The sequence below is a fragment of the Ambystoma mexicanum genome, chromosome 7q (assembly GCF_040938575.1).
Source record: "Ambystoma mexicanum isolate Mex_15411 chromosome 7q, UKY_AmexF1_1, whole genome shotgun sequence".
In the NCBI taxonomy this organism is placed as follows: domain Eukaryota; kingdom Metazoa; phylum Chordata; class Amphibia; order Caudata; family Ambystomatidae; genus Ambystoma; species Ambystoma mexicanum.
In genome coordinates, this window is record NC_090941.1 from 555,981,748 (window position 1) to 556,007,327 (window position 25,580).

Consider the following 25,580-nt stretch of genomic DNA (forward strand, 5'->3'; position numbering starts at 1 on the left):
ACAAGCACCCTGGTTAGTTTTGTTAGGTAGGGAAAACCTTATTGTCGAGAAAGATAGGCTTTTGTTTCTTTCAGTTAATAAAAAGTAACAGTGAGATGGAAAGTCAGAGTTCAGGCCCTTCTTCTGACCCAGCACAGATTTTAAGACCAGCACTGACTGTTGGTTTTATTGGATCTCTGCACAGCTTTCAATGCAGTTGGTCACAAGACTTGACATGAGCAGCTTTATAGGCTTTTGAGGCAGCAGTTGTGAATAGTTTGTGTCCTTAAAAAAAAAACTAAACCAGAATAGGGACTGCTGATTTAGATTTTTGTAGGTGTCTTCACCAAAAGACTGACAAAAATGGAAATATTGACATTTCGCTTTCTAAATTCTTTTTGTTCGTTTTTTTAAAAAAAGGTCTATTGACGTAATACCCTGATTTGGACCATGTCTCCATGCCGCTTGGTGTATCACAGGGTCTTATCGAAGCCATGGTGTTACTCAAGTTGTATATAAAGCTGTTTACAGAGTTGACTGTCCATTTCGGTTAAATAGTATGAGAATGATGCTCAAATGTATTTTGGAAGCAACTCATTGGGTAAAATCAGGAGTCTTAAATATGTTAATAAGTACTTTAAGACCCGAATGGCAGTATTTGCTGGTGGAAATGCATGCAATTTCATCACAGGACATCTCATTTGACGGAGCGCCTGCTATTCTCACTGCCTCAGTGAAATCACTTTAGTTCCCTCTGCAATCTTCCCTTTCTGTGATGACGTTAAGTAAACAACAGCATATCCTTGTCTAGTTAACAGCTCATTCACAATCACCAGATTAAAACATTTGTGGCAAAAGGATTGTTGCACTGTGAGGGAATGGTCATGCCTAGAGTTGACCCAGAGAGTGCACTGTTTCCCTTGCTTTCTACTTCAACAATTGTACCCCAGAGGACTGTGTTAAATGCTACATCATGCCTAATATTTGGGGCATAGAAATTAGACTATGTTCCAATGTTATGATGTGCCTTATTCTTCTGGCTGTCAGTATATTGTTTAAAACTGCATCCTGATTTATAAACTGTGCACCTGAGCTCACTTCTGTATCTGGGGAGCAAGTATAAAACAGTCCCAACCAAAAAGTCTCAAATTTACCTCTCTTGAATTCAGGATGATACAGTTGTAACCAATGCTCGCGGTTCCCTTCTCTAAGTAACACAGTTTCAAGCACCAAAGAGCTTTGAGGCTCGGGTCCTCGGGTCAATACATGTCTAAAGTCTCAGGGTCCCCTTTCCCAAGGCTTAATATCAGTAGCACAAAAGTGTTCCTTATTCTTTTAGAGTCCTCGCCACTCTTGTACCTTCTTTTAAGATGGGTTTTCCATGAGCAAAGTGTAACTGTGTTCGAATAATCTTCAAAACTTTAGTAAGTTCTGCTCTCAATGTGTTTTCGTGTTAGATGTAATTTTCACATAGACTGGTATTCAATATACCTTTCTTTGTTTCAACATTTAAAGTTCCATTCACTTTAGGATACATCACATATTGGTTTCACATGGTTATATGGTATCATTCATTTTAGTATTCAGCATTTAATGATTTCACTTGAGTTATAAGGTCAGGTTTACCTCTGAACTTAGTATGTAGCAGTTTTGCTCTTTTGTGAGGTTTCCACTCAGTTCGGTATTCAGAAAACATGGATTGTGCCAAGTTCAGTCTTCAAATAGGCACAGGTTACATTTATTAAGATTTTCATTCAGTTAATTATTCCAGAAACACACTTTGTTCTCAATTCGGTATTCAATAAGCCGGGTTGCACTTGTTAAGATTTGTATTCAGTTCGTTACTCAAGAAACATGGTTTGTGCTCAGAACACCTTCCGTTCAACCTGTGGTGTAATATTTCCTTAGTACGCTTCAAAAGTAATGTACAATCTTTTCGAAAACGTGTTTTCTGCTATATGCGACCACTACGATACAAAGTATTCCTAGTCGTTCAACATTGGACAATGGATTGAATCGGAGACCTTCAAAAATGTGTTTCTTTAAACACCTGACCACTCCGATACAAAGTATTCCTTGAACAACCAAGTTAAACGATTGTGCACCGGGTTTCTCAATGCCTAGAAACTCACTGGTCGCATTCAAAGACTTTACAGCAGAGTGGGTCGTACAGCCTTCTACTCCTCACATCAGGGGTCTCTCTACTGCCCCACAAGCACCGCTGGGTCGACATCCTACCACACGGTAACAAGCACCTGGAACCTGTATAAAAGAGCCAGCCTCTCCACACGGCTCCCTTGTTCGGTTTGCGCCATGGAGTCCCAGCTCTCATGCCACGTTTGTCTGGCTTTCCTGCTGCTGTTGCTCTTTATTTATTTATTTGTTTGTTTGTTTGTTTGTTTGTTTATTTATTGTTCGCTGTTAGGTGCTTATACAGAAAGTTAACTACTGTTTCAAAGCGCCCACAGAGCGAGGGGAGGGAACAAAGCACTAAAATACTTTACAACACAATATTTAATAGGAGCCGTGGAGGGAAAAAGAAGAAATGCCTTGTGAGTATTCAGAATGTGCAATGCAGCAAGGAAGAGGGGAGAGGGCGTAAGTGCTGGGGAGTCTGAGCTCATAGGTGAGCCAAGTTGAAGTGCTTGGGCTGTTGAGTGCTACATGGCCTGGGGCCAAGTTGGGAGTAACTGCGAACCTCCAGAACGGAGGGTGTGCCATGGCAAGTGCTGAGGGTAGACAGGAGCTGGGCTGATTGGGTTTGCGAGGTCAGGGGCCAAGAGGATGCATACGGGCCGCAGACACCAATAACAGCAACTGTGGGATTAGCAGAGGAGAGTAGAAGGGAAGGAGGAGCTAAAGAGGACAGTCTTGAGGAGTTTTCAGAATTTAGGAAAGTTCTGCTCAAGGCGCAGAGGCAGGGGGAGGCTGTTCCATAGGAGGGAGCAGCTGAGGAAATCTATCGACCACCTGCCTGCTGTTTAGCAAAACGCTTTACACACAGAGAATTGTTGCCAGAGGAACGTAGTGATCTAGAGGGTGAGAGTATTTAGTAAGATAAAGTTGAAGATAGTGTGGTCCCTTGGCCCAGACAGCCTTGTGAATGATGCAGAGGGATTTGAATTTAATCTGTGCAGCAACTGGGAGCCAGTAAATACTTTTTAGGGCAGGAGAGATGAGGTCCCTGGGCTTAAGGCCAAGGATAAGACTTGCTGCCCTATTCTGGTTTAGCTGGAGGGGCCGCAGTGTGGAAGAAGGTAGATTCAGGAGGAGTCGATTGCAATAGTCATGCCTAAAGAGAACCAGGGCTAAAGTAACATTGAGCCTCTAGGGGAAAGTGATAAAAGGGAGAATTCCTTTGAGAAGTAAGAGCTGGGACTTCTTGGCAATATCCTGAGTGTGAGGGAGTAGTCGAATATGACTACAAGGTTTCTGGCTTCAGAAGAAGGAACAGGGGGAGAACCCAAGGAAGAGGGCCACAGTGAACGAAAGAAGGAGGCAGCCGGATTCCCAATGGGAAGGATCTCAGTTTTACAGGCATTGAGGCATAGAATGCTGGAGGTGCCCAGGACTGGATGGCAGATAGGCAGTAGGGGATGATGGAGGGTGCAAGAGGGTAGGCAGGAAGTTAGAAAAAGATCTTTGTGTCGTCTGCGTAACACTTGAAGTTGGAGGAGAAGGAGGAGATGAGGCGTGCAAGCTGAGAAAGGTAGATGTTAAAGAGCCAAGGGGAGAGGATAGAACCATGGGGGACACCACGGGTGGAGAAGCAAGTAGGAGAGGAGAAGGTGCCCAGGATGACCTGGGAAGAGCGGCCAGTTAGGAAGGATATCAGCCAATCCATTGCCCGTTCCCAGATACCAAGGGTATCATGGAGCCTTTGTCTGAGGATAGAATGATTGACTGTGTCAAAGGCAGAGGAGAGATCGAGAAGGATTAGGATAGCTGGGGAGTTGGGTCCAGAGATGAAAGCAGTTCTTCACGGGTGTGTTCACAAGAGCAGTTTCCGTGCCTCTGGATGCTCGGAATCGAAATTGATAATTGTGGAGACCACCAACAAGTTTGGTGTGTGAGTTGAGTTGGGGCAATGCCAGCTTCATCAGAAGCTTCCCCAGGAAGGGGGTGATGGAGATAGGGTGGTAGTTGGCAGGGCAGGTAGAATCAGCTGAAGGTTGTTTCAGGAGTGGGCGCACAAGGGAGTGCTTAAGGGAGAAGGGGAAAGATCCACTGTCAAGAGTGATTGCAGAAATCAGCGAGTTTGGGGGCAAAAGATACAATGTTATCCTTGATGGTCCTGGAAGAGCAAGGGGAAATCTGTTTAGAAGAGACCTTCGTGGAGCAGACAACTCTGGTAACTTCTTCAGGTGTGACAGGGAAGGAGGAGGAGAAAGAGTACGGCAGGGTGTGAGGGGCCAAGGGAGGCAAGGGGGTGTGAGATGGGTTGGGAGGGTGGGTAGCAAGGGTGTTCAGGATGTCCTGAGTTTTGGTGGCAAAGTGTGTGGTGTTAGGGAGAATTCTCTGTTTAGGCTGAATTTCCTAACCTAGTGAGTCCCCCAGCAGCTTTGCTGGATTTCTGGAGTTTGTTTTTTTCTCCTGCAAGAGTGAGACTCTTTTACTCCCACTCTTGGGCATGATTTGTGGTGTTCCTTTGAATGTTAATGTGTTTCATGTGCTATGGGGTCTTTTACTCCATAGGGTCTCATATGTTTTTTTCTATGTGTGTTACACCGCACCCTCCGTGCAGTAACACCGGGGTGTCCTAGTGACCCCCCACCATAGACTCCATACCCTGGGACTGACTACTGTGTCCCAGGGCATGTAAAGTCACCATTGGCTTTACTAATCCCAAATTACTAACAGAACCAGTACAAACCATCATATTGTGGACGTACTGGTAGGGGCAATTCGATTGCCCCTGGGTCTGTTATTCGAGGGGGCACTGTCCCGTCCCCCCTCGTCGAGTTTTGGCTGGTGGCAGTGGATACTACTTTTTATATTCAACAGCGAATAAATCTCTATGGGATTTTCCCATTGTTCGAGGCTAATACTTTTTAACATAGCCTCTAACATACCGCCGGTTTATTTATTTAATATTAATTCACCGGTTGGTATTTTCTGCCAGAACTCGGTTTTAAAATGGTGTTTGTGTTCGCCTCTGCAACTCCAAACCAAAGGGCGAGCCCTTTGTTCCACTTTTTGGCGGGCTTCTGCACAGAAGCCTCCAAAAGTGGTGCCACTCTGTCTGGGTACTACAGGGGGTGTGGGAGGGGGTTTAGGCACCCTGGACTGAGTTGCATTGGCAACTCAAGTCGCACTCTTGTGTGATTGGCTCAAGTGGTGAGCCGGCCGGCTCACCACTTAGCATGTTTGATTGACATCTAGGCTGAGTGAATGGGGGTGTGCTGCATAAAAGCAGGGCTTTTGGGACTGGAACTTCAGAAGTCGCCACAGAACCTGGAAATCCGACGAGGGAGAAGCTGAGCCGACCTGCTACGATGACACCACCGGTGGAGCCCTGCTGAACCGACTCACCACTTCCCAATGACAGAGGAGATCTCCCTGCTGGAGAGTCTTCTTCCCCTGACTGGTGGGCACAACCAGTTTACCTTCTTTGCTCGCATCCCAGGACGTCTTGTGGTGGAATTGCCCGTGCCAAGCACCCCGGCAACCGGATAGCCACTGACCCCTGGGCCGCAAATAAATGGACCGCTCCTTTTAATTGAGAACTCCGCGGCTGGTTTCTTCCCTGGCAGTGCAACGGACTCCTGCTTTCCTCCCCGACGAGATCCTCTCTTCCCCCGGACGAAGCACTGACTTGCACCCACTGCCACGAACAACTGCCCCCGCTGGAGCGTTCTCACCATTTTAAGGTACCGTGTCCGCCAGGCCTCCCTTTCTAAAGATTGCTACAAGGTAACAATAATCCCTTAACCTTCTGGACTGGGCTGGCCGCCTTGACCATCTAACTGGTCCCTTTCTGTTGATCCAACTCCTTCTGAAACTATTGCAAGACTTTTGGGCACTTTTAACCGTGGGACCTTGGACACATTTCGACCGGAGCCTCTTAAAGTGGGTCCGGCCTTGTTAACTTTGACTTTACGGTTTTAACCTGCCTTCTTCTCCTACTGTGTTCTTCCCAAAGGGTTGGGATCTGTTTCTATCTTTGCTCTGCCTTTCCCTCCCTTTTTAACCGATTGATTAGAGTGCCATCTTCGTTAAGCGCTCACCGCTGTCTGAACATAAGTGTTGCCTTACTTAAGACTTGTCTAATAATCGTTGAAGGGAGTGTATATATTTTAGTGACTGTGTTTCTGAACTGCTTAACATTAGTGCCAGTGTGTTTAACTAGATGTGTTTTTAAATAAATAATTATATCTCTTTTACACCAAGCTCTGGTCAGTGTTTGCTTGCTCTACTGTGTTCTTTTGACCTATTGTGAATACTCTGTATACTGCCTAACTCTTCTTGAGAGAAGTCTGACTTCTCAGCCACAGCTACCAGGTAAGTCTGGGTGGTACAGACTGCTACCAATTGGGTTTACTGCCAACCACCTGTAGTCTTAAATCTTTTGCAGTGGTCCCAGAGGGAACTGCACAGGTTTCTGCCTAACAAGTGGCCAGTGCGTTGCAGAGGGCCTGGGAAGGAGAAGGGAAGGAGGAGACTGCAGAACGGTTGGCTAGTTCCCTGCAGATCTTGGAAATGTCAGCTGTGTTGTTGGATGCACCGGAAACCCGTGCCTGTATGTGGCTCTTTTCTTGGCACGATGGAGAGTGTGCCACTTCCGTTCTGCTGCCCTGCACTTTTGTTTCAGGGCCGCACATTCATAGTCGTACCAGGTATTATGCTTAGAGGCGTATTTCATGGGGATCCTCATGACTGGGGCAAGAATGTCAAGAGTATTGGTGATGGGAAGCTGGAGGTTGCTGAGAGCAGAGTCAGAGGTAGAATCAGAGGTAGGGGGTAAGGGGGGATGAAGGTGGAAACGAAGGCAGCAGCTGACACTCGTTTCATCGGGTGGATGTTAGTGAACGAGGTTGGCAGGGCTTTATGGGGGGCGGTCAGAGCGCCAAAGGGACCCAGGTGGGAGGAGAGGAGAGAATGGTCTGACCAGGAGAAAGGGGTGACTAGTGGGTGGGTGGGGGTCGGGGAGGTCAGTGTATGAGGGCGTCCAGAGTGTGTCCAGCTGAGTGGGTTGGCTCAGAAGGGAGAATGAAGAGGGAAAGAGAGGTCCAGAGGTCAGTGAAGAGAGTGGATGTAGAGCCAGAGTAGTCCAGTTGGATGTTGAATTCACCCAGGAGGAGGAGGTTGGAGGTGGATGAAAGTAAGGAAGAGAAGGAATCAGCCCCTTCAGAGAGGAACAGGGGTGGCGCCTGGAGGCCGGTAAATGGTAACAATAGTCAGGGTGGAATGGGAGAGATAACCAACTTGCAGACCAGGCTTTCAAATAAAGAGTAGAGCTGGGTGGGTAAGATGGAGACAGGAACCCACTCAGGCAAGATTAAGGCAACCCCCCGCCAGTGCAGTGAGGTCGAGGCTCGGAGATGATCTTGAAGCCGCTAGGAAGGATGGAGTCAAAAGCAGTGACTGAGCTGGCGTTGAACCATGTCTTGATAAGAGCGAGAATGTTGAGGTCAATGTCTTCAAGAAGGAGGCAGATGTCAGCAGAGTGTTTGTTGGCTGAGCGGACGTTAAGAGTAGCCAGATGGATGAGGTCTCTACCTTTGAAGGTTTTCTGACATGGTGAACAGGGGCATGGTACACCAGTCGAGGAGGGAGATAGAGAGTAGTAGGGGGAGATGCAGGTGAAGGAAGGAAGTTAATGAGAGAATGCAGGATCTGGTCAAAGAGAAGGAGGTTGTGTGGTGGACGCTGAACCACGATAGTGTCTGTGTGATAGACATTAATGAAGCAACGTGAGGATGAGAAGCCGACCAAGAGGACTTCCCACTTGGTGCCCCTGTTAATGGTAGAGGATGTGGAAGGAGAGAGAGTGGAAGTCAGATGGGGGGGTCCATAGATCTGGAGAGGGGACAGAGAAGAAGATATCAGTGAAAACCTCTCTGGAGGAAGCACTGACATAGGTGTCTGTGATGGGAAGTCCAGGGTTTTCACTCAAGATGTCTTTTTTATGCATTTTTCTATCGGACATTGTGAGAGAGGGGGATAGGTGATAGTGAAGCAGCTAGAGAAGATGAGTTAGATGGAGAGACCCATAGGAGCAGCAGTGGTTAGCCGAGGAATGAAAGAAGAGTGACTGCACAGCACAGTTCTAGTAGAAGTAGTCACAAAGGCATACATGCAATCCAGAAGGAATAGAATTTCAAAAGACAAGAGGTGCACAGATGTACACACAACCTAAATTTGATTTTTTTAAAAAAGGGGCACAAATGCAATGCGATGCAAGACAGGAGCACAGATGTAAAAAGATACAACCTACATTCAATTTTTTAAAAAAGCACCAATGCAATGCAAGAGAGGTGCAGAGATGTAAAAAGTATACACAACCTAAAATCGATTTTTTTTAAAAGAGGCACAAATGCAGTGAGAGGAGGTGGAAGCAAAGAAGGCAGGGTACATATGCACAGTAAAAAAGGTTCAGAAAGATTGATGAAAGTGGCAGTGGAAGAGTTTAGCCATAACTCACTTCTAGTAATGCAGGGTGTGTTGAAGTCCAAGGATCAAGTCTAGAGGCTGAGACATAGTTTGTGGAGGGTCCCTGCAGGCCCGGTCGCGCACAGGCAGGGCCTTATGGAGTGGTCCTTGATGATGTGGGGCGGCTCCGCCTGCCAGTGCCCCCGATTGGTAGATAAAGTCAGGGGCTGCCCAATCAGCAGAGTAGCAACATCACAGTGAGGGGTTTCCCCCCACGAGGAAGGTGGTGGCCATTTTGGAGTGTGCTTCCAGAGAGTTACAGTCAAGGCACATTTAGTTATGTAAAGGGAGCACCTTTACAGTAGTCACCCCCAATTATATGCACCAAGGTGCCAGCACACAGGGAACTGTTCTGCCCACAAAGTAGCAGCTGCAGAACGGCTTGCCTCACGCCTTTTGATATTTTCACATTTCAATTTTTTTTCTCATAAATAATGCTTGATAAAAGCCCAACAGGGCTTACCTTAAATGTGGTAGAGGAACGCTGCTCCTGCAGCTTCCTGGGATGCTCGCCGTGAAATTTCAGAGCAGATGATGCAGCCTGGATGGTTTATAGTCATAATCTTGAATTTACAAATCTCGAAAAAAAAAAATGTCGAAAAAAAGGCTGAAAAAAAATGTCGAATTTTTTTTTATGACTTTTTTTTTCGAAATGGGCAGATTTCCCCCTAACCCCCCTTTTTTATTTTTTGTTTGTTTTTACCTATTTTATTTATATAGACTAGAGCCCAAAAAAAATATATAAAAAAAAAAATTCGACATTTTTTTTCGGCCTTTTTTTTTAGATTTGTAAATTCGAGATTATGACTGACCACCAGCCTGGACATTTGTGCCTGAATCCTCCACCACGCACAGGTTTCCCCGCTGCCACCCATGTTGCTGGGCTGGTCTCCTTTTATACACCTGGAGCCCCTTGACAGGCTCTAGGTGTGAATGTCCAATCAGCCCTGCCTGACCACAATCAGCGGGATATACCTGGCCTTTACAGCTCTTAGCAGGCATCTTCCTCGTCCCAGTACCAGAATCGTAAAAGAGTGTGGTCACCATTGCTCTTAGTTGTCTCTTCTGCATCCCAATACTGTCAAGAGGCAAATGGTGAGAAATGAGGGGAACTGGCTTATAACAGCTTATGAAGATGGGGAAGCATTGGGTTGGTCACTAATAGGAAAAGGGGATACCATGTCTCGTCCGAGGGAACCCCACTTCCAGTACCCTAGGACCCTCCACCTAGGTGATCCTCCCTCGCTTCTCCACCCCCAGGGTCGGGATCCGAGAGCAATGGCCTTTCCCTGGCCACCTGTGCAGAGGATTCAAGGGCTCTAGGAGTGAAAATACCCTCAGGCTTCTCACAGCATCCAGAAGAAAATGTTCTATACTACTGGATTTGTGCAGCTTTGAAAAAACTAAGACTGTGTAGCAATCCTATTCTGGTACAATTCTAAAATGATTATGTTCATTTCCACAACAGAGAGAAATTATTTTGAACTTCTACAAATTAAAAAGCATATCTCATCTATTGTTGCTGGACTTGGCCCTGTTGATTGGGTCTGGGTGTTGCTGTATTGGCTTTGTGTGTTGTACTTGTAAGGGTATCATAAAGTATTCTGTTTTTTTGTTGATGATTTTGTGTCTATGTCTTTATGGCCCTCTGTTACCCTAAAATTACTTATCACTATAAAACTGCAAACACAATCTAAATAAATGATCATCGTACATTCTAATTTTGAAAAAAGCTCTGTATTTGATGCGGAAAACAAGCTTCTAAAGCCTTTGCAGTGTGGTGAATAAGCTCTTGGTACGTGTGGATTATACTTGGTAAACAATATAATTTGTCTTAATTCAAGGTGCATTTGCTGGCAATGTTTGCTTACAGAAAGGAGCAATAACCAGGTTTTTTAAAATGTTAAAACATATTTTATTAAGGATACACAACAATGCATGTCCCTCCATAATATGGAAAGAAATAATGTCACCACAATTTATATGCAAGTAAAAATTGGATGATTTGAATTTGTTGAGATGAAAAATGTCACATTGTATCAAGGCTATAAATAGATTAGGGATAATAGTTATTTTTAAGGATAAAATAGGAAAGGAGAATGAAAAAACATACAAAGCAGACAAGTGAAGAAAGGGGGAGAAGGGAGCAGGGGAGGAATAAGGATGAGGGAAATAATGTATATGAACAATTCTATTTTCTTAAACAGTATGGTTATCTAAGGCAAGAAAGTCAATAAACATTTTCCATTTCAACTCATATTTGTTATACATTATAGGGGTTGAAGCATTGCAACCCTCTATTCGATGTATATTACATATGGAATTCCACCATATTTTATGGTGAATGAGATTGAATTTTCTTCAGTAGTGATAACCTGGACTGCTGCCAAAACGAAAAGATCAAATAAATTAGATGTATGGGAAATGAAATGGCGGAAGAGCGCGCTACCCATCAATGGAATCTTGAAGTTAAAAGGTTCATGTAGCTTAAAAATACATTTGATAATACGCCATACATTGTCTCAGAAATTTCTAATAAATGTACATTCTACAAACATGTGTTTCAAAGATCCTTCATCGTCACGACAATTCCAACATTTGTTGTCCAGGGCTATCTTACACTTAAAAAGGTTGGTGGGACCAATAAAAAATCTATGTTGGAAAAAGAAAGAGTTTGGATTAAACTAGCAGCAACAGGTATGGTAGAAGTCTTTTTCCAAAAGGTCGGCCAGCCATGGTCTTCTAAAGTGGTTGAGCAGTCTTGTTGCCACTGTTGCTGTGTTTCCCATTGAGGGTTCTGAATGGAGTAATTAATACGTTTTTCATAGAAGTGAGAAGCTGAAAACTGACGGTTATGTATATGCATATGTCTAGTGTCAGTAGTTTGTCCGGAGGGTGGCAGCAGGAGCTGTAGATTCTGTAATGGCATTAATTAATAGGGGGGGTATTGGTGATAGAACGAGTGAGGAGTGAGTAATTTTATCCTGAATTCATTGAAGGTTAGCAGCATGCCGTGATTGAAAAGTTGTTGAACAAATTTAATCCCCTTAAGAATCCAAGTTTTCCAAAAGATGACTTTGCCATTAATCTTTATTAGCGTGTTAAGCCATATACACTGTGGTATGGACTTGAATGAATTTGGAGGGATAAGATACCTTCTAATCTGTTTGGCAGTGAATTGCACATTAGTGTGTTTAATAAATCTGTTGTTTGATTCAAAAGCATAACAATCAGCTATAGAGAAAGGCCAGACCATAGTGCTTTCTGTGTGAACCCAAGTAGGCATTAAATATTGATCATTTCGATCAAATCAAACTTGTGCTTGCTTAAATATAAAGGAATAATATTTGGCAAAATCTGGAAAACCTACCCCTTCAGAAGTGGCTTTTGTCTTTAATTTACTAGGGGATATCCTATGTCTTTTCTTTCCCCATCGAAATGTAGTTAGGCATGAGTCAACATTTTAAAGAATTTCCTGGGAATAGGGATTGGGAACATGAATAATACATACAGAATAATCAGGGAGATCGTCATTTTAATGGATTGCAGGCCACCCCATCAGGATAGAAATAAAGTGCACCATGACTCAAGAAGATTTTTAATTTTGGTCAAAATATTATTGGTGTTTTCCTTAATGATATCTTTGATTGACTGAAACATTTGCATTCCTAAGTATTGGATTTTTTTAGGGCATCATCTCATGCCATAAATTTGAACTAGATGTTTGTTACAGTGAATATTTAGGGGGAACATTTCGGATTTGTCCATATTTAATTTGTATCCTGAGGCTAAAGAAAAACGTAATAGAGTATCAAGTACATTCTGCAAACTAATCTCAGGATTCTTAAGGAATAGAAGAATGTGATCTGCATAAGATGCCAATTTGACGTTTAGATTTCCGAAGGTTACCCTTTGGATGCTGGGATGTATTCTAACAGTTTCTAAAAAGGGTTCCAGGGCCAAGATAAATAACAGAGGAGAAAAAGCACAACCTTGTCTTGTACCTCTACCTAAGGGAAAGAAGGAAGACATCTGACCATTTATAAAAATATATGTTTGGGCATTAGAGTATAGAATTTTAATCCTGGATATAAAAGTTTCATGTAGCCCATGCCAGTGCAACGCCTCAAATAGGTAATCCCACTCGACTCTATCGAAAGCCTTCTCTGCATCTAAGGCGACAGCTCCATAAGAGTCAGTTGGTTGGACACAGATGTTTAAAGCATTTAAAAATATTCTAATATTGAATGCTGAGACTCTTTCTTTAACATAGCCAACTTGGTCTTGTTTAATTATTTTGGGCATAAAAGGGAGGAGTCTATTTGCTAGAATCTTTGCAGATATTCTGTAATCAGTATTGATTAGGGAAATTGGCCTATAGCCTTTTGGACCTTTTATTAGGTTTTGGAAATGCTAGGAGCATATCTTCAGTAAAGATACCTTTAGATTTAGAATTAGAGAAAACATTTGAGAAAAGTTCTAATAGTTTGGGGGTAAGTATTGATTTAAAGTGTGCGTAGAAATCTGTTCAGACTCCTTCGGTACCAGCGCTTTGCCTTTCTTTAGCTCCAGTATAGCTTTGATGAAATTTGAGCGTGTAACATTTTTTAAGGAAGGCAGCAATGTTTGGATTGTTGGGGGTAGATTCAGAGGAGTATAGTTGACAATACTAATTGCTGAAGACATTGATGATTTCTTTGTCAATACATTTTATGGTGCCATTGGGGTCCATTATTGCTGTGATTCTGTTTCTTTCCTTTTTGCTTTTGAGATAGGAAGCTAGGGAATTACTTATCTTATTAGAGAATTGATAAATGTTTTATTTATATTTGAGCAGATTAGCGCAAGAATAGTCAAATGTGACTTTATTGTATTTAATTCTTAACTGTAGTATGTTAGATTGGATCTCCTCAGAAAGGTTAATGAAGTATTGTTTCTCAAGAGTTTTTAGTTTTCGTAGAGTTCCTTCAGATTCTTGTTTCATATCTTCCTTTTTTTTGTTGCAACAAAAGAGATGATTTCACCTCTGAGTACCGCTTTATAGCAGTCCCAATTATTTGGGATAGATGTGTCTTCTCCTTTATTTGTCTCAAAGTAATCTTTGTGGATTTTTGCTAGAAATAAGGTGAATTTGTCATCTTTTAGTAAGGGCAAATGAAGTCTCCATCTATTTGATTTGGAAGCAGGGTTAATATTTCTTAATTTAATATGGACCGGGGCGTGATCAAACCGGGATATGCAATCTAGATTAGACTCTATTAAGTTAGCAGACAAAGATTTAGCCAAGAATATATAATCTATTCTGGAGAAGGAATCATGGGGACAGGAATGAAAGGTATAGTCTATGACTGACGGGTGCTGTAGTCGCCAGGAATCAGTAAAACCCATTTCAGATATAAAATTCAGAAATTGATTGTGAGATTTTGAATTTTTAAAAGGAACATTGGACCTTCTGTAGGGAAATTGATCCACTATTCCATTAGTTTCCACATATACGATCAAGTTTTGTATATTTGAATGGAGCAGATGTATTTTAAGTGTTCTCCAGAAGGCAGTGTTACTCTCCGCTCCGGAAATCGATCACTGCCTGTAAATAGGCAACCTTGGAGACGGTAGTTTCCACAGATATTCACAAGACAGCCTCTCGTAACCCGACACCCCATGAATTCTAAGATTCAGGCTTCCTCAAGGAGGGGCTCTTTTCTGCGATGTGCCTCTCTGCTGTTTCAACCTGAACAGGCAGAATTGCCAATCGCCTAAAAGAGCGGGGAGAACACACACCGCCAACCAATGCTGCAAAGGAATACAAAGATGGTTAGAAGAGCCAAGGTATGAAGGAATGCAAGAAATCAATAGTACTAAGGAGTACCTAGGCAGGGTTTGAGGAGTGGAATCTGCTATAGGATTGACCTATAAAAGAAAAGAAAACTATTACCCTCTACGTCAATGTAGTAAACCAGAGCATCCCAGATAAAATGGGGAAGTAATTCAAACACAGACCTGAAAAAAGAACTGGCAGGAATGAGTGAAGTCCAAATAGAGGGAAACAACGAAAGGATAAAATAAAAAAATGGAAGGTTAGTACAGGAGAGTAACCCGGGCGGCACGAGGGTCGCACTAGTGATGGGTTGGTGCATGTACCGGAAAGCGTCAATATGCACTTGGTGAGGGGTTCACTGTAGAATGTTGAAGTCCCAAAAAATGTAGCAACCAAGTTCAAAGTAAAGGCTAACGGTGGAACCCAGCAGAGAGGGTTTTATCTAGTATGAACAGTTCAGGATAATAGCAGGTGAAATGGCCTCAGGATAACAAGAAAGAGACCGTGGACGAGTACAGAGGACAACCAATTACCTTAGTGAGCCGTAGCACCAGGAAGTCACTGAGGGAAAAGGCAGGCAATCCGTGAAGGAGTCCGGGTCAGTAAAGGAGCGGGCGTAACCAAAACCAAAGGAGTATCCAAATGCAGTCCAAATAGAATAGCCAAGCGTCAGAAACCAGAAGATCAAATAGAGCACTGACTGGATGTCAGAAGGGAATACGGAACGTAACTGCAATGAGAGTAACGCTACAATTAGCAGCAGAGAGCTGTACCAGTAGCAATGCTTTAAAGTACAGGGGGGCGTGGTTTAGGTGCGCATTCCTTACGCCTGCAAGGTGTCAGCTGACACGAGACACGCCGGCGTGTAAACAAGTGTCATGGCAACCTGTATCGATTGCAGAGGGGAGCCCGTGTGTGTGCTGTTCTTTGCGTGAATGCCGCGGATTAGCCGGCACTGGCATTCCGCGTAGAAAACGTAACAGACAGGGTCTGGTGCGTTGGGGCTGTACACATTAAGAACTGAGTAATGCGTGGAGTTAAAGAAGATATTCACGAGGATCCATCTACCTAAATCATCAGATTCTGAACTTATGATCTTACAATCAAACTTTTTATTCACCAAGATAATAACGCAATTTTTCCTACCCAGTGCAGCACTAGCAAACACTTTGCCTACCCATAGCTTCTGAGTTTGTCCGCTTCTAAGCATGAAAGGTGAGTTTCTTTGATGCATGCAAAGGAAGGCTTGGTTCTATTTAGATAAGTGAGTACTTTTTGCATTTTGATGGGATTATGAACGCCTTTGACCTTCCAAGATGATATATTTATAGAAATAGGCGTAAGAAGGAGTACAATATAAAGCTACATTAAAATGTCATTTGAATCATTGGAGGATATGAGTATGTACATTTCCAAGCAAATAAAGTAACAATTTTAGTAGTTCTGTAAGGAACATTACCCTGAGGGAAAAAACAAGAGGGGAAGCAGATACATAAGGGCAAGTGGGTGACAAACAACAACATTAAATAAGGTGAACATTGAGTATGATACTTAATAAACCAAAACAAGATGGCTGGCAGGAAACAGCCAAAACATTTCATGTTGAGATGATGAAAAAATGTTGAGGGCGGGGCGCCCGGACGGGATTAGGCCAAAAACAGGGCTCCACTCAGGTATGAAACCTTGTTTGAGGAGTCAAAAAGAGTTATTTAGAAAAACTCTATGGTATTTTGTTAGAAGAAGAAGGCATTGCGTTGTCCATAACTTCCAATCTTTGTGATTGAATAAAATGTTTCAACTCTCCTGGATTATCAAAATAGGTGGTTTGTCCATTAAGGGTTACCGTTAGGGTTCCAAGATGAACCATTCCGTATCTGGTATTAATTTGTTTTAAATCAGGTCTTAAAAGAAGTTCTTTTCTTCTAGCAGCGGTAGTGTTTGCAACATATTGGGATATGAAAATATTGTTTCCGTTCCAGGTAAGATGTTTGATCAGCTTCATTTTGTTAGTGATAAGCTGGACATGTTTAAAGTCCAAGAGAGCAAAAATGTGCGTTCTTGAGTCATTCCTGGTATTGGTAAGAGGATGTGCTGGTCCAATTGTGTGAGCTTTTTGGGTATTAAGTTGTAGCGAAGGAGGTAGATCTAGTAACTTGGAGAGCATGGTGATGAGGAATTGGCAGGTGTCTTCTCCTTCGGTTCCTTCAGGAAGGCCGACAATGTGGAGATTGTTTTTCCTATCCCTGTTTTCCATATTTTCTGAGTGATTTGAAGGGTTGTAACGATATTTCTTTGCCTCTTTAAAGTGATGGAGTCTTTACCAAGGTTTTCCTGGCTGCAGCCATTTTGTGTTGTTAGGAGGTATTGAGTATACTGTACTCGGATATTATATATACTTGGGAGAAGCATCTATTTAATATTGCGTGCAGCGCCTTAAAAATGTAGGCTCTAATAATTCAAATTATTATATATTTGGGAAGGAAAGTCACTTGTTATTCCATATGTTAGAATTGTCTCTTGAAAGGTCCGCACAAGTATGTCAGAATGTCTGGTGATTGTAAGAAAGAAGTAGCTTCACCCCCTCAAAAAGCTCAAAAATTAAGTTCACCTGGTTATAGCATTATATTTGGATTGGCTTTTGTAAATACCTGTGGTGCTTATACAAGTTCACTGCCGCTATTTTCCACACTTCAGACCGCTAGCTTTTTGAAGCACCTCAAGCACTCCACATACCTTCGGAAGTGTTATGCGAAAAATCAAGGTAACACGGATGACTCCTAAGAAAGGAAATGTATGATTTAAACAAAACCGACTGTAGAGCCGGGAGTTAACCCACCATCTCGTACGGTGCCAAGCCACGCCCCAGCAATAACCAGTTTCATCCCTTACATAGCTGTGATATAAAATATAATTCTTCGAAGATCTGTCTCTCAGTAGCTATTCTATATGGTAATAGAATAAGTGAGTTTCTGACTATGTGCCTAGAAGGGCTTATGACAAGTTTGACTTTTTCTCCCAAAAGGGGTTTCCTGATCCCTAAAACAACCACAAGGCCCTTCACAAATTGCATATGGAAAGTGTCCTGAAGCCTTTTTGTAGCTTGTATGAGCTATATCAAAAACAGGTCAGAATCTATACGAACAAATCCCATTTGGATAATTTAGCATATTCCTATCTGTTTCCTAAATAGGAATAAGGCTTAGCAACTCAAGCTTCCAACCTGTTGTGTAAGGGGGGGGGCTGTTGGTAATGCAAGTTTTGTTGAAAGCTACCACTTGGAAATTGCCCCGCACCCATTGTCAACATTATCTGTAATCTGATGCTGTATCTCATCTGAATTTGGGCCAGGCCTCACGCCCTCTCTGGTGGATAATGTCTTCCGCAATAGGCTCCACCTCCCAAGGTCTACCAACTGCTTAATAAATTCCGAAAGCATAATATCTGGAGAGGAAACAAGTTGGAAATTATTAAAAATGTGTTCCTGTTACACAGGTTCCCCAGTATGGGTATCCTATCCAGGTTATTTTGTAACAGTCCCAACGTCCTCTGCTGAGGAGATATTCATAAAAACTGGGGGAAATTAGTTGGTGCACTGCATGATACTGTTTTTTCTTTGAAGCATTTAAGAAACAGAACAGTATTTTCGAAGGGATTGGTTCCTCCGATGTATTCCACATATATGACAGGTAATCACCACAGCTGTGCTGCTTCGGAAAATGTTCGGCGTCTGCGTCCTGCGTCGATGACGTCGATGCACTGGCCTCGAGGGCCTCCATCGAGCCGACGTCTCTGGATGTTATAAGTAGGACGCACATAGCCTCAGTTCAGTATTTTCCACAAACGTGTTCGCTTTGGAGATCTCAGCACGCCTCGGTTCTTCTGAGTTATTCTATCGGTTCTTATGAACGTGTTTGTTGAAGATATCATGTCTTCATCTTCTTCCACCCCGTGGTCGGGATTCAAGACGGGCCTACGGTTCCAAGATGTCACTTAGGGACCCGAACAACGCTTGCCTCCGGTGCCTCGGTGAGGACCACGCCACGGATAACTGTGCCGATTGCCAGTCGTTAATATCGAAGGCCTTGCGGGAATGGAAGAAGAAGCTTTCTGTTGGTAAGGTTTCTGAGCCTCGAAAGTCGAAATCCGCGGGGCTTTCGACCGACGATTCGAGAGGAGACTCTCTGCGTCGCCGGCGTAAGTCCAGGGGGTCTCAGTCCCAGAGTGGTTCCCGCCATTCCTCTGCCTCTTTGAGGCACTCGCGGAAGCGCTGTCACCGGTCGCCTTCCCCGTCCTCGTCCGAGGACTCCGCCCGTCGGTGGGTTGCTTGTCCCAACAAGCACTCTTCTCCTGCGGAATGGGATGCATTTCGTACGGAGATGGTGGGAATTTTCCAATCGCAGGGCTCCGTTCTGTCCGCGCCTTTGAAAGAAGCCGGAAGGGAACGTGCTAGGGCTGCCGCTCGCACGACTTTGGGCTTGGGTGGTCGTCACGATCATCGGGAGCCTTCGAGGTCCCGATCGCACAAGGTGGATCGCTCTAGCCATGCCCGCTCCAGGTCCCGGTCCTCGACGCCCTCAAGACCTGTCGAAGCCATCGGCGCTGTGCTCGAAGTCGACGCTGATTCTGTAGACGCCCTCAACGCCTTTTGTGGAGGCTCTACCGGAGGTACCCCGTGCATCAGTGAAAACTCAGAGGAAGGCCCTACCATCCCTCCTGATAGGGACAACAAACGTTTTGATGGTTGGATGAAGAAAGTCTTTTCTTCAGGGGGTATGGCTTTGAAAGCAGCCAACTCTGTGTGCCTTAGCACGTTTCACTCACACTCTGTGGAATTGTGTTTCATTGGCGGCTGAACATATTCCCAAAGGGGAGGAACGGGATGGCTTTCTTGCCCTTGTACAGGATGGCAAGGATGCCATGTGTGAATCCTTTCAGTCGGGTCAGGACGTGGTCTGGACTGCGGATTCTCAACATGCCCTTTGATGGTGACCATCTTTTTGGCAGTAAGGCTGACGAGAGCCTTGAGAGGTTGCAGACCTCCAAAGCTGCAGCAAAGTCGTTGAGCGTGGCAGTTCGCCAACCTCCGCCTTTTCGTCCTAGGGGACAGCAATGGAGGGAAGGTTCCTTTCGATACTACTCAACCTTTGGTAGATCGAGGGGAGCTGCAAGTCAAAAGGGCCAACGTAGAAGTACCAGAGGTGGAAAACAACGTACTCGAGGTGCCAAGGCCACCCGGGCAGTTGCCTCTTTGCCCTCAGGCACTGCCACAGCCGCTTCCGCTTAATCATGAGGCCATGTTCCATGGTTCGCCAGTTGGGGGAAGGCTGGCGCAGCATCTTGTAGAATGGCGTGCCATTACTTCAGATGTGTGGGTTCTGGAGATCATGGCCCACGGCTACTGTCTTCCTTTCCGGCAGAGGCCTCATGACAATACACCAGGGAATCTCTCTTTGAAGAGTCCGGATCAGCTCCTTGTGCAAGAAATCAAATCCCTGCTGGAGAAAGGCACCATAGAATTGGTGCCTGTTTAGCGGAGAGGAACAAGGGATGGTATTGCCCATATTTTTTGATCCCAAAAAAAGACGGGGGATTGAGACCCATCATGGACTTGCGTGGTTTGAACAAGCTCCTAAGGAAGGACAAGTTCAAGATGGTTACTCTCTCTCAAGTCCTCCAGGCCCTTCAACTTCAGGACTGGTTGGTGTCTCTCGACCTCAAAGACGCTTACTTTCATGTGCCGATTCATCCCAAGCACAAGAAGTACCTGAGGTTTGGGGTTGGCGACTCGCACTTTCAGGTTCGGGTCCAGCCGATCGGATTGACCTCCGCCCGAGGGTTTTCACCAAGCTCATGGTGCTGGTGGCAGCGTATCTCAGGAAAGGGGGGATTCACATCTACCCATACCTGGACGATTGGTTGATCAGGGCGCGCACTTCCAAGCAAGTCCTGGATCATCTGTCAGTCACCTGCCACTTTCTTCACGGGCTGGGCTTCTCCCTCAACTTAAAGAAGTCCCACTTGACGCCAAGCCAGCGGCTCCAGTACATCGGAGCAGTGCTCGACACATCCCTGGGGCAGTGTTTCCCTCCCCCGGTGAGGGCTCATCACATTCTGCAGATGGTGCGCAATTTGCAACATGCCCAGAGTCTCCCGGCATTCGAGTTCTTGAGGTTGCTAGGCCTCATGGCATCCTGCATTCTCCTGGTGCCAGAGGCCAGGTTGCGGATGAGATCTCTGCAGTGGGCTCTCAAGATGCAGTGGTCGCAGTCCTCCGGCAGGATGTCGGATCCCGTTCAGGTGCCGCCCTCGGTCGCCCAGGATCTTCTGTGGTGGGCCGCCGAAGGCAATCTGATGAAGGGGGCTCCATTTTGACAGTCAGCGGTTGTTGGTCTCCGTCGGAGTCCAAACTCCATATCAATCAGTTGGAGGTGAGGGCCGTCAGGCTAGCCCTAAAGGCTTTTCTGCCATCTGTGCGTGGAAAGAATGTCCTGATTCTGACGGACAATACAGTGGCCATGCACTACCTCAACAAAAAGGGGGGGCAGGGTCTCTCACTCTGTGCAGAGAGGCGATGCAGCTCTGGTTCTGGGCCATCCAGCAGGAAATTCCGATCTCTGCAGTTCATCTGGCCGGAGACCAAAACGAGGCGGTGGATGCTCTGAGCAGGCAGAGCACGGTCTCTCACGAGTGGGAGCTGGCTCAGGAGATTCTCCTGGAGATCTTCACCCTTTGGGGGACCTCTTAAGTGGATCTCTTCGCCACCAGTGTCAACCGGAAGTGCGAAAGATTATGCTTGCGGGAATTTCCTCCAAGAGGAGCCTTAGGTGACGCGTTCGTAGTGGAGTGGTCCTTCCCACTGCTGTACACGTTTCCTCCTGTCCCCGTCATTCCGCAAGTGCTGAGGAGGTTACGGAGGTTCGGTCCCGAATGATCCTCATTGCTCCGCAATGGGCCCGGAGAACGTTCTACCCGGACCATCTCGACATGTCCATCTGCCCTCCACGCCGTCTTCCCAACTGAGACGATCTGCTCTCACGGGAGGGGGGTCAGGTTCTCCATCCAGAGGTCAAGTCCCTCAACCTTCATGCTTGGCTTCTGAACAGTTGAGGTATAAGGATTGGGACCTCCCTGAAGACGTGATGGAGGTGTTGCTTTTGGCCAGAAGGCCTGCAACAAAATTCCTGTACCGTTGCCATTGGAGAAAGTTCTGCGACTGGTGCAGGGTTAAGAATGTGGATCCTTTTTCATGTGCCTTTTCTATGGTTCTGTTTTTTTTGCTTTCGTTAGCCCACAAGGGCCTGCAAGTGGGTACTATTAAAGGTTACCTGGCGGCGCTGTCCATATTTAAGCGCTCGTCTGATGGGTGTTCTTATTTCAAGATTCCTTTGATTTCTCAGTTTCTGAAAGGGCTCACTAATGTGTTCCCACCGTCACCTTTCCAGGTGCCCGGTTGGGATTTGAACCTAGTTCTAAAATTCCTAATGGGAGCTCCGTTTGAGCCCTTAAATTCTTGTCCTTTGAGACTGTTGACTTTGAAAACTGTATTTTTAGTTGCGGTCACTTTCACTCGCAGAGTGAGTGAGTTGCAGGCATTTTCCGTTAAGCCACCCTTCACCATGTTCCATAAGGACAGGGTTGTCCTTAGGGTCCGTCCTTCTTTTCTTCCGAAAGTTGTGTCGGAATTTCATTTAAGCCAGAATGTCATTCTTCCGGCGTTCTATCCTCCTCTGCATCATGGTAAGGAAGAGGAGAGGCTCTATAGGTTGGATCCTAGAAGAGCTTTAAGTTTCTCCATCTCACGCATGTCCCATGTGCTGGGTCAGAGTGGATGATCAGCTCTTTATAGGATACGCTGGAAGGCGTTTGGGACAAGCTGTTACTAAGCAGACTTTGTCGAGATGGATTATCTTGACAATTTCTAAATCTTACCGCTTGGCGGGTAAGGACCCTCCGGTAGGCTTACGGACCCATTCTACCAGGGGTGTGGCTGCCTCTACTGCTCTGCAGAGGGTTGTTCCCATTCGTAACATTTGTGAAGCAGCCACATGGGCCACTGGCCATACTTTTGTAAAACACTATTGCCTGGATTCTATCCATGGGCAAGATTTGGCAGTTGGCAAGGCGGTCCTTTATTCTGCAATTTAATTGGGCATTCTAAAATTCTAAATTCTTTTCCCAGCTCCATACGTTGGTACGTTGGTACTGCTTTTGGAGTCTGTCATAGATGTGGAATACGTCGGAGGAACCAATCCCTTCGAAGAACAAGTTACTTTCTTATCTGGTAACGTTCTTTCGATGGGATGTTCCAACGATATATTCCACATCGTACACTCCCAGCCTGCCCCGCTACAGAATTTCTTATGCGATTGCAGCTTACGTTTCGGCAAGGCTTTCTGTGGTCATACTGGCAGAAAATTGGTGCCACACGTTCTCGGAAAAAACTACAACTCAGGCTACGGGCGTCGTGCGTCCTACTTATAACATCTGGTGACGTCGGCTTGGCGGAGGCCCTCGAGGAAAGTAACTTGTTCTTTTATCTGTGCATTTGGTTCCAATGGCCTGGTGGTCTCTTTTGTGTGACAAGTCTTTTGAAATTAGTGTAAACAAAAGTATGCAGAGACATGGTGAGTGCTGTAATGTTCTTCTTATGAATGGTGGTTTCCCAATCACTCTATGCCCCCTACCCCTATATAGTTTGGTTGCACATTCTTAGGGTTCAGCTCTTAGCTACTTCTGTCTGTACTCAGTCTTTAGGATATAGTGCTCAGCTTACTGCTTGTCTTTTACAATTCCTGGAATAAAGTGTCCCTATCCTTCTCACAGTTTTAGCGCCCTGCTTTGGTTGGATTTGCCTACAAGCAAGTATTTCTCCCCCTATTCTTAATATGACGGCTTGCTTAACTATGTTCACCCTCTACCTGGAATTTGTCCATCTCGGCTGATATTATCTCTGCCAGTGTCGGAGGTATAGACAAAGCAGATTCTCAACATACTCCGTCATTATCTCTGAGTTTGGCTCCTGCCAACATCTGAAAGAGGCACCATAACAGTCTTTTTTCCACTTTCTCTGAGGCTGTTCTTGGCTAGTGTTGGAGAATGGTTACGGGCAGCTGGCAAGCTTTTATCAGGGTAGGGATCTATAAGCAATAGGCAAAATAAACAGGAAGTGTGGTTGTATCAGGTGAGGTCAGAGTAGGAGGTGGATGGTGACCAAGAGACAAGCAGGAGTAAAGAGGGAGTGGTGGATTGCGTAGGAGAGTTTTGGAGCAGGTGAGGCTTTGGCTTAGGAGTGATAGTGGTTCTGTAGTGTGTGTGCGTGTTTGTGAGATGTGTGTGTAGAAAAGACAGTAAGGTGTGAATGTGAGAAAAACGGTTCTGTGTGAAAGGAGGGTGACTGAGTAGTAGTGTGGGAGGAGTGATAGGATGGGAGAAGTAGTGTAGGCAAAAGAGTGGCAGAAGTAGTGTAGGAAAAGAAGTATTCGTGTGGGAGAGGATTAGTAGTTTGGGTGAAGCAGGAATATTAAAGTAGGTGGAGTAGTAACATTAGAGAGGGATTAGGAGGAGAAGTAGTAGGAGTAGGAGGGTGGGAGGAGACAGCAGTTCCAGTAGGAAGAGTAAGAAAGGGCAAATATTGATGGATGGAGTCAGGAGAAAGGAGGAGGGAAACATCGGGGTACAGGAAGTTGATGGGGAGGAGAGAAGGGAAGTACAGGTATAGTAGAAGGAAGAGGTAAAGGTGGATATTGGTGGAACTAAATAAGTCGTACTGAGTGAGTACCTGCAAGCCACAGCACCCCATTTTTCGGTTCCATGTGTTAATTTTCCCACAAAAAATATCACCATACAAAAATATCACCATATTTTTGCAGCAATATTAAGGCATGGAACCTGCGGGGGACACCCCTGCAACCCCCACTCCCAGAACCCCCAAATGTTATCCCCCCCCCCAGAAATATCACCTATGGCTGTTCCAAACAACCATATATACAGCGATATTTTTGGTGGGGATAATATGTAGTGATACCCATTTTTCCATTAGAACAATAGCCTACAGTGAGATTAGAGAAAGTTAGGACGTTTCTGACAGAGTTAGTAAGCCTGCTTTTAGGGAGAACACTATTAGTATAGGGCAGCTATTAGACAGTAGTAGTCACCAATCAATAGGGTAACAGTCGCCTTGGTTAGGAAGGTGATTGCAGGGAAGTTGAGAGAGAAAAGGGTGGCAATAGGCCTCACAAAGGATTAATACTCGAACTCTCCTCGAGACTCAGGATGTTTTCTGCACCATCTGTGATTGTACTCTGCAATCTATACAAGAATGGTATTAATTTGTACTTCCTGATATTTAATAAAATGTAATACATTTTTCTAAACACATTAAAGAAAACCAAAGGATGTTTTTTAATGCCCTCAAAGGGTCTGCCATGCATTTCTGAGTTGTAAAATGTCCTGTGGCCTTTGCATCCCCACCAAATCTGATAACCAAGTTGAATTCTATTTTGTTTTTGACTACAGGGATACCACTGTTCAAAGCCTTACTCTGCAGCCTTCGGTTAAAGATGGTCTCATTGTGTATGAAGACTCACCACTGGTCAGTGTTTTATCCATGTTCTTGAATGTATACATTTTGCTTGTTTAAGAGACTCCTTGCAGCTGGTGATGCACATTTCTCATTAGCCTCTTTATGAGGCGATATTCATTGATTAGAAGTAAAAGCAACAACTGAGGTTGGTCCCTTTGAAATGTTAGTCCATTCTGTATATGTACATTTATAGACATACATGAGAACATGATGTTGATTGTGTCAGGACTATCTCCGGGAGCAACAGACAAGACTGTCTTGATTATAAAATATACACATGTTTTGGGGGATTGTGTCCAGGTCGGGGTCAAAATAACAAATGAGGTTGATAAAAGGTAAGATATATTTTTCTTGCAAGTTTTTGAGCTGCCCCCTTAAACATCTTGGTGTGGTTTGCTTCCCTACGGTGTCTTATTTTTATTGGGTGGCTTCTGTAAAGATGATTTACGTATGCATCTCCCAAGTGATAATATAGTCTGAACATCTAAATGTCATCCCATCTTCCTTCACAGAATGTCTACAAGTGGTGGGGAATTTGCCAGTCGTAGG

At 44.7% G+C, this 25,580-nt stretch overlaps 1 protein-coding gene across 1 annotated transcript in view; it reads left to right on the top strand.

The window, feature by feature from the left end:
• The window catches only part of VWA8 (von Willebrand factor A domain containing 8), a 3,012,337-nt gene that overhangs the window by 1,451,694 nt on the left and 1,535,063 nt on the right, over window positions 1–25,580 (top strand). The window contains exon 22 of the mRNA XM_069639376.1: window positions 24,965–25,040. Coding sequence (XP_069495477.1) covers window positions 24,965–25,040 — 76 coding nt within the window. The remainder of the gene's footprint in view (window positions 1–24,964; window positions 25,041–25,580) is intronic.